Below are 15390 nucleotides of genomic sequence, written 5' to 3' on the forward strand. Positions count from 1 at the left end.
CTCCCCCTACATCATACTGCTTGGGACTATGCAGCAAGATAAGAGCACTTGAGGATTGCCTGGTGCAGAATCAATTTTAGCGATCCCTTGTCTCAGGTACATTAAAAAGCACATCCAGACTCATTACTTCCTTTAACCCATTCCTATAATCTATAAGTTCTGGTGTGGACCAAAACCTCACCCAGAACGATAGGGGCCGTAGAATTCCATAATGGTCTGATCTTTTGACATTTAGGTCCAATATCAATGGGACTAGGGGGGTACTGTTTGGAAGTCTAACAAGACTTCTCAAAAACTTGTTTTCGTTTATTGTAAAGGCATTTTTTGACATTAGCCCCCAAATTTCAGCCCCATATAGTGCTGCAGACTGGGCCTTAAACTTGAATATCTCCAAGGCCGGTGTAACTGCTTTGCTAAAGCTTGTACCATGCTTCTTTAGGATAGGCATGGTATTCTGCGTAAAGATCAGCTTACTTTTCTCTACCTGGGATTTCAAAGAAAATTTAGAATCAAGAGAAACCCCCAAATAGGAGAAGTTCTGGACCACTTCTAATTTTTGTCCGTTTAGTACCAGGGATTTGGGATTTATGGGAATTTAGAGCCATGCATTTGTTTTTTTAGCATTTATTTACAATCCCTTTTTATTACAATACTGCTGGAAGGAGAATAAGAGTGCCTGAAGACCTCTAGGGGTTTGAGAGATATGGTATCGTCCACGAATAATAACGTGGATACCCTCTCTCCATTCAATTTAGAGGAATCATTATTACAGCCAGCCAGATGTGTGGGGATATCATTTACAAAGAGCGAAAATAGCGTGGGGGCCAGCACGCAGCCCTGGCGAACCCCACGCTCAATTGGTATGTTCTGTGAAAGTTCCGTATTGGGACCCCATTGCACTTTTGCAAAGTTGTTCGCATGTAACCCTATTATCTGATGAAGCAGGGATGCTGGTAACCCTTGCAAATAGAGAGATTCCCATAAAAGATCTTGTGATGCTAAATCGAACGCAGTTCTGAGATCTACAAACGTGACGTAGAGATGGCCCTTTCTTATGTGCACATATTTCCAATAGAGACAGCAGAATCTAAATACTTGGTCTACATTGCTCACTTTGTTCCTAAACCCAGCTTGGAACTTTGTGAGTACCATATTATCTTCCATCCACTCGTTCACTCTAGCTAAAATGTGCCTGGAATATATTTTTTGCAAAATATCCATTAGGCTAATTGGGCGATAGTTAGATGGATCAGACCTATCGCCCTTTTTAAATATTAAAACAATTTCCACACCCCGCCAGCTATCTGGAAAATCGACACCTGACGCCAATATGTTACACAAATAGTTTATATATGGTGCCCAAACGCTTAGCTCGTGTTTATACAGATCTCTAGGAATTTTGTCTAAACCTGGCACTTTGCCGTTTTTAACAGCATTAATAGCCATTTCGGTTTCCTCTAAACTAAATTCCAATTTATTTACACACGGAGTGAGCCACGGGGCATCCTCATCAACTTCAGTTATGGAATCAGGTTTTTAAATAGGTTAGTAAAATGATTAACACAAGTGAGCTCGTCAAGGTATACATCTTTCGCTTTTCTCCCGACATCGCTCCCATTTGCCGCCAATTTCCAAAACCCAACATTGTCCTTTGACTTGGTTGCTACCAGCAAGTCAGCCCAACTTGCTTCCTCCCAAGCTCTTCTCGCAGCCTCCTGTGTTTGCTTATATGTTTTCCTTACATCCTGATTTTAGCTGGGGTTTGGGTTTTTACTGCCAACAGGAGATTAGCTTTTGTTTGTCGGCAAATTTTGCCATACCATGTCTTACTATGGGATAATTTATTTGACTTTTGGTAATTTTTTTTAGGAAGTTTGGTTACCATTAATTTTAATGTTTTAAAAAACTCGGTATGCAGATTTATAAAATTAATAGAATTCTCAACCTCCAATGGTGCATTTACGTAGAAGGAAAACGTGTCAGCTAAAAGTGAGTAATTTCCCACCAGGGCTTCCCTGCGTTCCAATATGTGAGGCCATTTTAAGGTGTGTCTATTGTTGCTCACCAGTGTTTCATCACAAGTGCCGGTTAGGGCATCTATATTATTGAGAGAGCCAACCTCATTAGTCAACCAAGGATTAAATAATAAATCAAATGGGCGGTGGTCGCTCTCAATACTATCTTTCACCTCTAAATCGATCATGAATTGCCAAATGTCCAGGGAAACAATTATATAATCAAGATTACTTTTTGAGCTATTCCTTACAAAAGTCGGTCTTTTCAATATATCTGCCGGGAGACGGCCATTGCATGCCCTTAGGCCGTGTTCCACGGACTGTTTCATTATTTGAACAGCCAACACTGAGCAACGTACCGGGTCTATATTATCTAGCAAGGGAATGTTGTTAGCTCTGTCTTCCTCCACTAATACATCCCCCAGCCCTAGAATTGGCTCATAACTGCAATTCAAGTCCCCGGCTATTATTACTGAGTGTTTTTCTACCAGAGTATTTAAGAAAGTATCCAGTTTCCCCAAGGTCACTTATTCTTTAGATAGTGCTGAGGGTCTATTATAAATATTGATAAGATATAACACATTCCCATCACATGTAATAACTTTTAATGCTAGTATGTCCATGGAGTCTGTGTCGATAACTTCAACCTTAATTTTCAGTAATACGTTTACCCAAGTAATAAGTCCACCCAAGGGCCTCCCTCTTACGGAAGGTACTGCATTGATCCCAAAGGTCTTATAGCCTACTCTGTGAAGTGTACTGAGAGCCCAGGTTTCCTGGAAAAAGCAGAATACACTTGAATCAATATAATTTGACCAGTTTGTATCATTCAAATATTTGGTTAACCCAAATATATTCCAAGAGATTAGTTTCATGTTTGGGACAAGACTATTAAAATTATGCATTTGCTCATAGATTAAGGAAATGTCCTTTCTACGTGTGATTTCTGCACATGTCGTACCTATGGGACTCCTACCCACTAGTGTGTTGGAGCACTCACCTGCGCTAATCTCGCTTTGCACAAATACTGGGCATGCCTCCAACCCGCCTGACGACATTCGTCTATTCAAATCTCGGTCAGCACCTCAAACTATATTTCTCACTGCATAATCAGACCCCAACTTACCCTCCCCAGGGTTTACATTAATATTTCCTACTTGGTCCAATAAGCTACAAGGATTTGGGATGTCTTGACCACCATTATCCGCTTCATCTCTTCTTTCATCTCCTCCTGCTTTTGAATCGTAGATATTTGTGGGATTATGCATACATAGCCCCTCAGTGATAGCAGTTATGTTCTCTGTAGACAGCTGTAGTCAATCTACCATATCTAGACAGCTAAACCTGTTAGCTGTGGGCACCCCTCCCCAGTTGTTTATATAACTATATCCCCTGTACTCCATCCCACCTCGTGCACTCTTCATGACCCTAGTCCAGTTCCCTCCATAGTAGGAGAGCTGTGTGGGTTCTATGGCAGCCCTACTATTTTGAGGTCCCTACAAACAGATGTATTCCACCGTACGTGGGTCCTCAAAAGTCAGTAGCACGCAATCCCCTTGCGTTGTTTTTCTATTATAATCCATCCATGACACCCTTCTTACCATTAGGATTTTGCTCGTCATATTTCATGGGACGATTAGTATTTAGCAAATGGGATACCTTGTTTTTTAGTGCCCAAAAGGATTCTTCAAGGGAATTACTCAATTCTGGCACCCCTGTCAATACCACAACATAAGGGCAGGCTTCCGGAGGTAAATTAATTGTAAGTTTGCCCTTTGATGCCCTCTCAGTCGGGTTCTTTCCTGGATTTGGGATATGAGTGTCAGAACTAGTTAGTTCCAGATCGGGATGCTCATTAGCTATGGGAAGTTTTTCTGGCAATTTCCTCATTGGCGTCTTTGATAAATTAGAATTTGGCCTTTGAATCATTTCCAGAGGCTTATTTTTTATTTGGCCTTCCGGTACACTACCCACGGGATCTTTGGGTGGGACTATTTCTATCCTAGAACTTGGTAGGGCTTTTATAGTGTTAGCCAGCTCAGAGAGCTGGATTTCAATATGTAGCAATCTAGTTTCCAGGGGGATAAGAAGGGTCTTAAACAACTTCCCTAGGTTGTTTAATAGTGGGCCGGACACTTCATCCAGTATACATAAGCTAGTGTCAACAGCATCCACCATAGTTGTGGTGTCTAAAGTTACATTCTGTATGTCAAGCTGCGGACCAACCAACCCACTCTGCGTAATATGCCCTTGGTCCTCACCTTTCTTGCTAGCAATATCATTTGTGTCCTGACTTTTTGCTACCTAGGGATTTCTTCCACCTTGGCCAATATTGTTAACTCGCTTTCTTTTTGGTATAGCACCCTCCCATCTATCCTGCAGTTGCCTAGTGTGTATTTCTTCCTGAACCTCGAATGCTATAGTTTCTGGGACAACCTCCGATATGCTTGAGGATAAGGGGTCAGTTAAGGATTGTGTTTGTGATTGGACTAGTATAGTGGGCATACTATGCACAACTGCTTGAGTCTCAATTGGGTTCGGCCTAATGGTGCGTTCAGGGGTGCGTGCTTTTGCAATATGTCCCATAGATGATCTTTTGGCCATAGCTAGATCCTGTGACAACATACGTTCCATTAGGCTAATGCCTTGGTCAATTACAGAATTAGCCCGTATTATAAAGTTGTCAATGGTGCCTGTTAGCTGGGGCCCTCCCAGTAATGTCTTACTACTACTCTCGCGTGTTGACATTTATAGATTGGGAGACACAATATATATAGCAACAAATTACCAGATTAGCAAGATACAAAACATACATACAGGTATGAATTTGCGGGAGAAGGAGGGATAGCCCGGACCGGTCTTGAACGGCCTTGAACGGGCTTAAACGGGCCAGCCCTTTGCCCGTGCTTTGCCCGCGCCCGTCCCGTGGTAGCGGTTGTAGGCGTAGCTAAATGGGAGGAGGAGGGGGCGGGAAGAGACACCAGGTTTTGGAAGATGAGGAACCGCAAACACCTCTGGTCCTCGCAGTCCCGCTCCGACGTAGGAAACACCAGGTGTCAGCCTTCGAAGTCCGCTAATGTTCCAGGTATGAAATGTGGGCTTTAAAACTGCCAGGCGATATCCCAAATGTCTCTGACTGCGAGCGTCACTTCTCAAGGACAGTGTTTTAAATGAGCGGGTACTGTCCGGTACTCAGTACCTACAGCTCTTTAATCTGAAAGAAACAGGTTAGTGTTAGATTCCTTACCTTAGAATATCCCCAGGCGTCAGACTGGATCCGGAAAGTTTTGCGTAGCAGTACCCCTGCGCATCAGTAGGCGTCGTCTGCGGCTCCCCGTCCGTCGTCGCCGGGATGACGTCGTCGGAGTACTTAGACGTCGACCTCGCGCGCTGACGTCAGTTATTTTTTCTGCGCGAGCAAGCGCAGATCCAGGAAGAGCAGTAATCCTCAGTCACTTTTGGACAAACTTTTTTCGATCTGTTTTGGATCTTCTCGAGTCGTTTATCGACTCCGGTGCTGGTAGGGATGCCCGGGTTCAAGCCCTGTGATGAATGTAACCAACCTATGTCGGTTACCGACCCCCACCGTCGGTGCCTTTATTGCCTCGGGTCGACCATGATGACAAGTTGTGCCCCGACTGCCGGGTACTGACGTCGAAAGCTAGGCGGGAGCGGTCCCGTAAGCGACTCGAGATCCGGCAGTCGGCCCGCGCCGCTCGTGGTCCCGGTCCAGGAGGAGGTCGAGTGACCGGTCACGGGGCCACAGTCATCACAGCACGGCGAGTCGACACCATTCGTCGGGTTCAAAGTCCTCAGGTTAGTCGAGGCACAAGAAGTAGAAGATGCGACCTCGCTCTTCTGACTCCTCCCGACACTCGCGTGACGCGGCCGGGTGTTCGGGCGGCACCGCCCACACGGCTCCACCGGAGCCGCAAGCGCCGCGTCCAGCTCCACACCCGCCGGTCCCTGGGCTGAACGACGCCGGAGAAGATCGGCACCTTCCTCACGGCCATGAGGTCGCGCTTCCCTCCGTCTGGCCCCCGTCGAGGTGCCTTCGGGCCCCGCGGACCCGTCTGGGAGCCTAAGCGGGCCGGTGGCTCTGGCGCCGTCGGGTTCTTCAGCACCGTCGGCTACTTCGGTCCCGACGCTGTGGGACTCCTCAGGATCCAGGCCTGGATCCGTGTCGACACCGGTCGACCTTATGACCCCTCCGCCGGCGTCGTCACCAAGGGTGTCGCCCCCGGCGCCGTTCTCGGGCGATGTCGTCCCCAATCCCCATCCCTGTCCGGATCTGGCATTGGACCGGCGCTTCCCGGTCCAGGAGGAGGTCGAGTGACCGGTCACGGGGCCACAGTCATCACAGCACGGCGAGTCGACACCATTCGTCGGGTTCAAAGTCCTCAGGTTAGTCGAGGCACAAGAAGTAGAAGAAGCGACCTCGCTCTTCTGACTCCTCCCGACACTCGCGTGACGCGGCCGGGTGTTCGGGCGGCACCGCCCACACGGCTCCACCGGAGCCGCAAGCGCCGCGTCCAGCTCCACACCCGCCGGTCCCTGGGCTGAACGACGCCGGAGAAGATCGGCACCTTCCTCACGGCCATGAGGTCGCGCTTCCCTCCGTCTGGCCCCCGTCGAGGTGCCTTCGGGCCCCGCGGACCCGTTTGGGAGCCTAAGCGGGCCGGTGGCTCTGGCGCCGTCGGGTTCTTCGGCACCGTCGGCTACTTCGGTCCCGACGCTGTGGGACTCCTCAGGATCCAGGCCTGGATCCGTGTCGACACCGGTCGACCTTATGACCCCTCCGCCGGCGTCGTCACCAAGGGTGTCGCCCCCGGCGCCGTTCTCGGGCGATGTCGTCCCCAATCCCCATCCCTGTCCGGATCTGGCATTGGACCGGCGCTTCCCGGCACCGTCTTCGACGCTGATAGGTGAGCCTTTCACCGACGATCCGGCTCCATCCTTTCTTCCTGACTTTCAGGAGATGGAGGACGAGGGGGATTGGGAGGGTTTTGAGGACCCTCTTGCACTGCAGGACTGGACGGACGAACTTGGGAAAGCCAGTTGTCTGAACACTTCGCCCGACACTGGTGTTGTCTCCCCTCCTACCGTGGCTACGGAGGAGTTGGCTGCGTACAGCGTGGTGTTGACTCGGGCAGCCAAGGCCTTGGCTCTTGAGCTCCCAGTCGCAGCTGTGAGGACTAACCTCCTCACTGAGGTACTCAAACCGCAGGCAAGCTCCTCGGTGCCTCTCCTGCTGTTCAACGAGGCCCTCACTGACGTTCTGTTGGGCACCTGCTCCAAGCTCTGCACAGGCCTCACTGTGGATTGGAACGTGGCCCGACGCGGCTCCGGGCGACCCCAGTTTCCTTTCCGTTCACCCCACCCCTGAGAGCCTGGTCATCCAGGCCTCAACTTCCCAGACAGCATTCCCGACTGCCCCTCCGGATCGGGAATCCTAAAGTTACGACCAGTTCGGTAAGAAGCTGTTCTCCTCACTGAGCTTTGGGTTGCGGTCTGTCAATACTGCCTGCCTTTTGGGCTGTTACTCCGACTCTTTGTGGGATACGATTGCGGAAGTGCTGCCGCAAAGCCCAGCAGAGGTCAAGGCAAAGCTAACCCAGGCCCTCGCGGAGGGAAGGGACGCAGCACGACATTCCATTCGGTGTGGACTGGATACCACGGACTTGCTAGGCAGGGCGATTGCAACGACGGTGGCGGTTTACCGCCACGCCTGGCTGAGGTCTGCCAACTTTTCGGGCGATGTCCAAGCATCCCTTATGGACATGCCCTTTGATGGCCGTCGCCTTTTTGGCGACAAGGCGGACAGCGCGCTGGAACGTTTTAAGGACTCCAGGGCTACGGCCAAGTCCTTGGGCGTAGGCCAACGGCAGCAGACTTACGCCTTTCGTGGCCAAGAAAGGGGCGCCCCCTCACGTACCACTAGCCACAGGCCGCAGAACCAACCTCAACGCGGTCGCGGACGTGGTAACCGCCGTGGCGGTGGTGGGGGGCACAGGCAAGGCCAGTCCACACCCGCCCCCGCAGCATCTGTCTCGAAATCTTCTGAGTTTTCAGACCCATTCGACGCCAGTGGGGGGCAGGGTTCGCCATCACCTCCTCCACTGGTGCTCCATCACATCGGACAGGTGGGTGCTGCAAATCATCCGAAGGGGCTATTCCCTCCCGTTTGAGGCGACCCCTCCAGCCATCCCATCGCAGTACCACCGCATGTCGGGGCATCACTTGCGACTTCTGCAGGAGGAAGTTACGGCCCTCTTGGCCAAGGGGGCCGTCAAGCGCGTTCCTGGGCCAGAAGTAGGCCTCTGGTCTCCGGCAGAGTCCCGGCTCCACATTAACCGCCTGGAGCTGCGGGCGATCCGACTTGCACTGAAAGCATTCCTTCCCTCTGTCTGGTGAAGTGTAGTTCAGGTGTTCACGGACAACACCACCGCCATGTGGTACTGCAACAAACAGGGATGGGTGGGGTCGTGGACCCTTTGTCAGGAGGCTCTGCGCCTCTGGACATGGCTGGATGAAAAAGGCGTCACCCTGGTGGATCAACACCTGGCAGGTTCCCTGAATGCCAGGGCGGACAAACTCAGCCGCCGGTGCATGATGGATCACGAATGGCGTCTGAACTCGGACGTGGCGCAAGACCTCTTTCGGCAGTGGGGAGAGCCGTGGTTAGATCTATTCGCCGCCGAAGAGAACGCGCAATGTCATCAGTTCTGCTCATTGGAATTTCCAAGGCGGCGCTTGCTCTGACACGCTTTTCGTCGCGAGTAGAGCTGCGGTCTGTTGTACGCCTTTCCATCTATACCACTTCTGCCCAGAGTGCTGAAGAAGATCAGGCGCGACCGGGCCCAAGTTATCCTTGTGGGTCCGGACTGGGCACGAAGATACTGGTATCCCGAGCTACTCAGCATGTCAGTCGATCCTCCGATTTGTCTGCCTCTTCAGGAGGACCTTCTGTTGCAGCAGCAGGGGATGGTCCTCCATCCGAACCTGTCCAGCCTCCACCTCCATGTGTGGAGATTGAGCGGCAGTAGTTGAGGCCATTTGACTTGCCTCCTGAAGTATGTGATGTGATTCTGGCAGCCAGGCGTCCCTCCACAAAATCGGTATACCCCTGCAGGTGGAACAAATTTGTGGCATGGTGCACAGCAAAGGCTGTGGATCCTCTCTCTGCCGCCCTTTTCAGAGGTTCTACTCTTCCTTCTTTCTTTGGCCCAGCAGGGCTCTGTTCAGGGCACTCTTAAGGGCCACCTCTCTGCCATTTCTGCTTTCTTGAGGCTTCCTGATCAGCCTTCTCTTTTCAAGTCCCCTATTGTTAATAGGTTCTTGAAGGGCATCAAGCACATGTTCCCTCCTGATCCTTTCATGATGCCTCAGTGGGACTTGAACCTTGTTCTTACATTTTTGATTTGCGCTCCTTTCGAGCCACTTCACAATTGCCCTCTTTGTCTTCTTATTCTTAAAACTGCATTCCTGGTAGCCATCAACTCTGCCAGGAGAGTGAGTGAGCTCCAGGCTCTTTCTTCTAAGCCTCCTTTCCTTTCCGTCCATCCGGACAAAGTTGTGTTGAAAACACGTCCTTCTTTCCTTCCCAAGGTGGTTACAGCCTTTCACATTGGGCAGTCCATCACCTTGCCCACCTTCTTTCCGCCTCCGCATCCTTCCAAGGAGAAAGAGAGGCTCCACCGTCTGGACCCAAAACCTGCGCTTTCCTTCTACCTTGATCACACCTACCAGTTCCGGGTGGACGACCAGCTCTTTGTTGGTTACGTGGGCACAAAGAAGGGACGGGCGGTGCACAAACGGACCATCTCTCGGTAGGTCGTGTTGTGCATCAAGGTCTGTTACTCCTAGGCTAAAAAGGAGCCCCCTGTTAGGCTGAGGGCCCATTCCACTCGGGCCACAGCGGCTACTACTGCCCTGGGTCGGGGAGTCCCATTGCAGGACATCTGTCAGGCTGCTACGTGGGACTCGCTGCACACGTTTGCTAGACACTACTGCCTGGACAGCCAAGTCTCGAGAGGCTTTTTCGGCCGTTCCGTTCTCCAGGACTTTTTGGTGTGATCTTGGTCCGCAGATCCACCACCGGGGTTGGTATTGCTGGGGTATCTATTCTAACATAAGGAATCTAACACTAACCTGTTTCTTTCAGATGCACAAGTTACTTACCTTCAGTAACGATATATCTGGAAGAAACAGTAGTTAGTGTTAGATTCCTTACCGCCCCACCCATCCTCCCCGTTCTGGGGGCCGATATCTAGGGTTAAGGTGTTTCCCTTTGAGGGCCCAAGTTTTATGGCACCATTGTCGGTCTCTGGCATGGCTCTGCGTTCCTGGCGCGGAAAGCTATGTACAAGAACTGACGTCCGCGCAAAGGCGGCGTCTAAGTACTCCGACTACGTCATCCCGGCGTCCATGGAGCCGCAGACGACACCTACCGACGCGCAGGGGTACTGCTACGCAAAACGCCTGGGGATATTCTAAAGTAAGGAATCTAACACTAACTACTGTTTCTTACAGATATATTGTTACCGAAGGTAAGTAACTTGTGCATTTGAAAGGGAGAGTACCTGCACTTTTCAGCTCTGCTGCAATATATTTAATAGGAGTACCGGCACTTCTCATGAGGAAATAGATGAGTACCTGCACTTTTATATTTTTATTTAAAACAGTGCTCAATAGGGTCTTAAAATATGTCTCTAGAATGGGATGTGTGTGTGACCGGAATTCAGTTGCTTTATCTCCTCACTTTATTGAGAACTATTTTAGCATTTAAAGCTCCTGTTCTAGAGTTTTGCCTCATGCCATTGTTGAACTGTTTGGGGTTAGATAACATGCTGATTCTTCAAGAAGATTACTTATCAAGGAAATATTTACGTTTTATTAATGTTGAAGACGAGGATCTTGCCAATAGCTTGCATTTTGACAATGGGATTTTGAATATTGTTTTCTTTTTTTCCCCCAAGTTTGCCAAGTTTAAGGCCATTGTTGGATGTAAATTACCTGCCTCTTACCAACATGCGGATAGCCAGAACATTCTGCTTCACTAACAATGGACAGGCATTATATCTAGTTTCACCTACAGAAATCCAGAGAATCACATACAGCCAAGAAACCTGTGAAAACTTACAGGTATGGAAGATAATACTTTTTGGTTTGTAATGCATATTAGACAGAAATGGTTTAAACCAATTTTTACCTGTATTTACACCATAGCGTGTTCTGCCTGAATGGTAAAGGACTTTTGTTTCAGTATTTCATAGATTTCAGCCTTCAATTAGATGGATGTAGTTTTTTCTAGCTGGAAAAAAGAATATAGAATATGGCTATATTAGATAATAGTAAAGGTAGGAGCTACACGCCATTGCAAGTTTATCACGTGTTCTTTTTGTTAAAATTAGCATAAACTTGGTTTAGAATGGATTATTCTGTTGTCCGATTCCTTCAGTTCACAACTACAGAGAACCATCAACTGCTCTGTTAAACTTTTTGTAAACCCTTGATGCGGAGTGTATATTTCCTGCATGCATTCTCTTTTATGTGTTTTTATTTCCCACACTGTGTACCTTACATCTAATTATTATTCTGATGTTGGTGCTAAATTCCTATTATTTGTAGTTTCTGATTGTAGGTCTTCCCGCAGATTCCCCACCTTATAAATATCTCCTGGCACCAGACTAGATCTGAAAACGTTTTCTTCAATAATACCTCTCCAGCTCCACAAGGTGTTGCCACATAGCTGAAACTGCTGCTCAGCCCATCCAGAAAGTGACAACACCAACCTATAAATGTCTAAGCTTGGAAAACTGATGTCAGTTCCTGTTCAACTATGGCTTATTGACATCAATCTTCAGCATCTACAGAGTTACACAAAGTTCAGTGATGACTCAACAGTAGATTAGATCAATTGTCAATGCATCGAAATCTTTTAGGCAGCGGAAAACCAAACTATTTGTGGCTTGCACCCATAAAGGCACTCCCGAATGGTGCCCTATCCTTCTTCAGGTAAGTCTCCTGACTAGGATTCATTTCCCAAGTGGGTCACAATCAAGAAACAAAAGAAATGCAACAGAAAGGAAATATACTCTTCTACCTCAAGGAAAAGGTCAAGCTTTTCTGACTGTTATAACAATTGGTGCCATTGTACCCAGAAGCTAGTCTCCTTTACGTACTCTTTGAAATTGCTCCCAGTCTTTACTTCATTTTCAGATTTGCGGACTTATTTTAGGAATCAAGAATTACTTTGCCCTGTATGGACTTTTACTCTAGCTTAAAATATTGTTAGGAAATTTTCCGCATGTGTGTTTTAGCGGGTATATTTCGGGTTAAGTGCTGCAATTATGGGCTTGTCTACAGGTTCGTATAGTGGCTTGATTGAAAACCCCACGCAGCATCTTTCTTCGTTCACATAGCATAGCTGGTCAGATGCAGAGGACATGTATCATGGTCTCCTTTCCCACACCGCATAGCCTGCATCCTGCTGCTACCACTGTTTTTAACCACACAGGCATATAATTTTGTGTTGGTTCAACACCTAGCATTAGTCGTGTGAGCTTTGTGTGATGTGAATATCTGAGATCATAATAGGGCTGGGGTTTTTAGGGACATATAGGTTTTTGACTTGCCAAGCTATGAAGCTGTGTAGCCATTGAGGAAATATAGCTATTAAATAAAGTAGGGCTAAGGGTCCAAATCTTCAGAGCTTCACAAGATACCTCCATACTTTCCGAGTGGAAGGGAGGGAGAGAAAAACTGTTTCAGTCCTATTATATACAGATATAAAAAAAGGCCACCCACTTCAAAGCTTTACCCTGAATGCCTGCTGAACGCAGTCTCGGTAGTAGGACAGCATAGCATGGCAGACCCTGAAAAAAGCTGCACTGGGATCAAGCAGCTGAAAGGCGGCTCAGTAGCATTCAAATGCTTTAGGAGTACCAGTAGAGATGGCTCTGTGTTGTGCATTGAATGAAAATCACTTAATGCTAAATTTAGCTTGTTGTCATGTGTTTGCAAATATGCAGTTGTGTCCTTTAGCAAGTCCTTTAAGGTTTTGAAAGTGTTCTTCCTTCCACATAAACATTGGGGGTAAACATCTGGTATAAAGGGTTGACCCTTTCTGCATAATGTGAAAGGTATACTCTACTGAAATTCAGAAATCCCATTAATGCTTGTTTTTAGAGTCATGTTACCTGTAATCTGTAGATCCGATTGTTGCTGCTGGAACGACTTTGAAGTTTGAACCTGACAGTTTTTTCCCCATTAACAATGCCAGACATGTCCAAGACAGTGCTCGATACAAACAATGAAAAGTGGGAACATTGGGTTTGGAATATTTGTGAAACCACATAAGAATCATCTTTGGGTTGTAGTCATGCAGCAGTTTCACTAAGTGGATGCTGTCTTGATTGTTTACCAGTCTCATTAGTGAAGGCTTTTTTGTGCTGAACAGAGCACAAGACTACTGTCACTTTTTGCTCTTATATTAGTTTAAGTTGCATTCAGTTTTTTTTCCTTTTACATGGATTACTTTCGAATGGTAACATTCTACAGAAACTGCAAAAATACCCTAGAATCACTCTAGCAACAGGTGTGTTACAGTAAACACTCAGCATACAACCAACCAACTCCAGGCTAGCTCAAGGAACTAGATGCTCTAAACTGCTCCCTCGTCCTATCCGACTCAGTAAAGTCACAAGGCATTACCCTGACAAGAACTTGTCAATAAAGGACCACATAAAGAACTCTGCAAAAGCTCTACTCCCTAAAACACCTCAAGAAAATGAAACCTTGCATTCCTCAAGATGATCTCAAGACAATTTTACAATCCCTAGTCCTATCTAAACTGGACTTCGGGAACGCTATTCTAACAGGTGCTCCAAAAGCTCATCTAGCCCCACTAAGGTCAGTCCTTAACATGGCAGCCTGACTCATAACTGGCGGAAAAAGGTTTGAACACATCTGACCTACCCTCAACGCACTCAACTGGCTTCCCATGGAAGGTAGATGTATTTACAAACAGGCCTGCATTACACACAAGTCCCTCCACGCCCAATCCCCCAATTACCTGAACAGTAAACTGGTAAAAGCAGGAAAATCAAGAACTCTGAGAAGCACCAATTCACTGTTTCTCATCGCCCCGAAATTGAAAAGGAAAGTGACCCAATGCCGATCCTTCTCTGGTAATGTTACCGGATATGGAACACACTCCCTACGGACCTCAGATGCAACCCCTCCTTCCCTCTTTCAAAAGGGACCTGAAACTCCTGCTCCTCAACCAATACTTCAATGACCAAGCCAACCAACCTAGGCATCAATAGACTAATAGACTCCCCTCACACGCTGACTTTCAATGATGGGGGTTATCTGACTGTTCCAACCACCTGCGTTTTTCACTCATTCACTGTATACTTAAGTGTGATGTCTTTGCTTATATATGTATACATACTCATGTCCTGTGATGTAGTGCAACTTTTTATTTTCCTTTGTGTTTGTAAAGTGTTCTGATCCCCACGGGTCTAGCTAGCGCTATATAAAACTTTATAAATAAATATGAATGACATAGTACCTTTTTTGTTCTAGAGCTTAGGGAATACTTGTGAAACCGGTCCTGTTCCAATGTCATGTATACAGTTGTTAAAGCTCCACAATGGGAGGCCCCAAACGGAAGCAAAGGATAACTCAGGACTTACAAATAACTATGAAGTCCCAAGAGACAGTTGTTACAGTGGAACTTAGAAGATGGGTCAGAGTTCCAGTAGGGAGGCGCATGGGCAGTTCAAGAATCCAGCAGTATTTTCACAATACAAACAAGCAAATCTAACTCTCTTTAGATAGTCACTGACCTGATGCCTCGGACGACACCCCTGGAAGGGGTCGAAGAGTTCGAACGATGCAAGGAAATTCCAAGTATGTGAGGACATTTTTTGAAGTGACACAGCAGAAGTTGTTCCAGGATGCACAACAAGCAGGAAAATTCTCGCAAGATGAACTTGGCATCCAGCTGGAAGATTTTCTAAGCTGGAGACTGATGAAGATGGCAAAGAGCAGTGGTCTCCTCTCATCAACATCGAGGAAAGCGATGCAGCTGACCGCGCATTGGGAGTGACTTTTATACAATGCTGGATCCTCAAATCCTGCAGTAGATCCTTGAATCTTGCAGTGGAACCTCAAATCCAGCTGTAGCCTGCCACTCAGATGGAACATCCTGTCTCAGCTTTTGGGGTGCCAGTCTGGGTACAGGATTGACTATAATAGTGTGGTGTGGGGGGGGGGGGCGGAGGGGGGGGGGGGTTCACAGCTGGACTGCACCCATATGGCAGTCACAATTCTGGGCAGCATGATCCCTACGATGCCAGCTCTGTTG

At 47.7% G+C, this 15390-nt stretch overlaps 1 protein-coding gene across 5 annotated transcripts in view; it reads left to right on the plus strand.

Annotated features, from left to right (window-relative positions):
* Nucleotides 1-15390, plus strand: part of STXBP5 (syntaxin binding protein 5) — a 1242391-nt gene that overhangs the window by 1152891 nt on the left and 74110 nt on the right. For all 5 annotated transcript variants that reach the window (XM_086927454.1, XM_086927457.1, XM_086927456.1 and 2 more), the window contains one exon: nucleotides 10994-11159. In XM_086927454.1, the coding sequence (XP_086783580.1) occupies nucleotides 10994-11159 (166 nt within the window). The remainder of the gene's footprint in view (nucleotides 1-10993; nucleotides 11160-15390) is intronic.

Source organism: Lissotriton vulgaris, chromosome 6, assembly GCF_964263255.1.
Source record: "Lissotriton vulgaris chromosome 6, aLisVul1.2, whole genome shotgun sequence".
Taxonomy (NCBI): Eukaryota; Metazoa; Chordata; class Amphibia; order Caudata; family Salamandridae; genus Lissotriton; species Lissotriton vulgaris.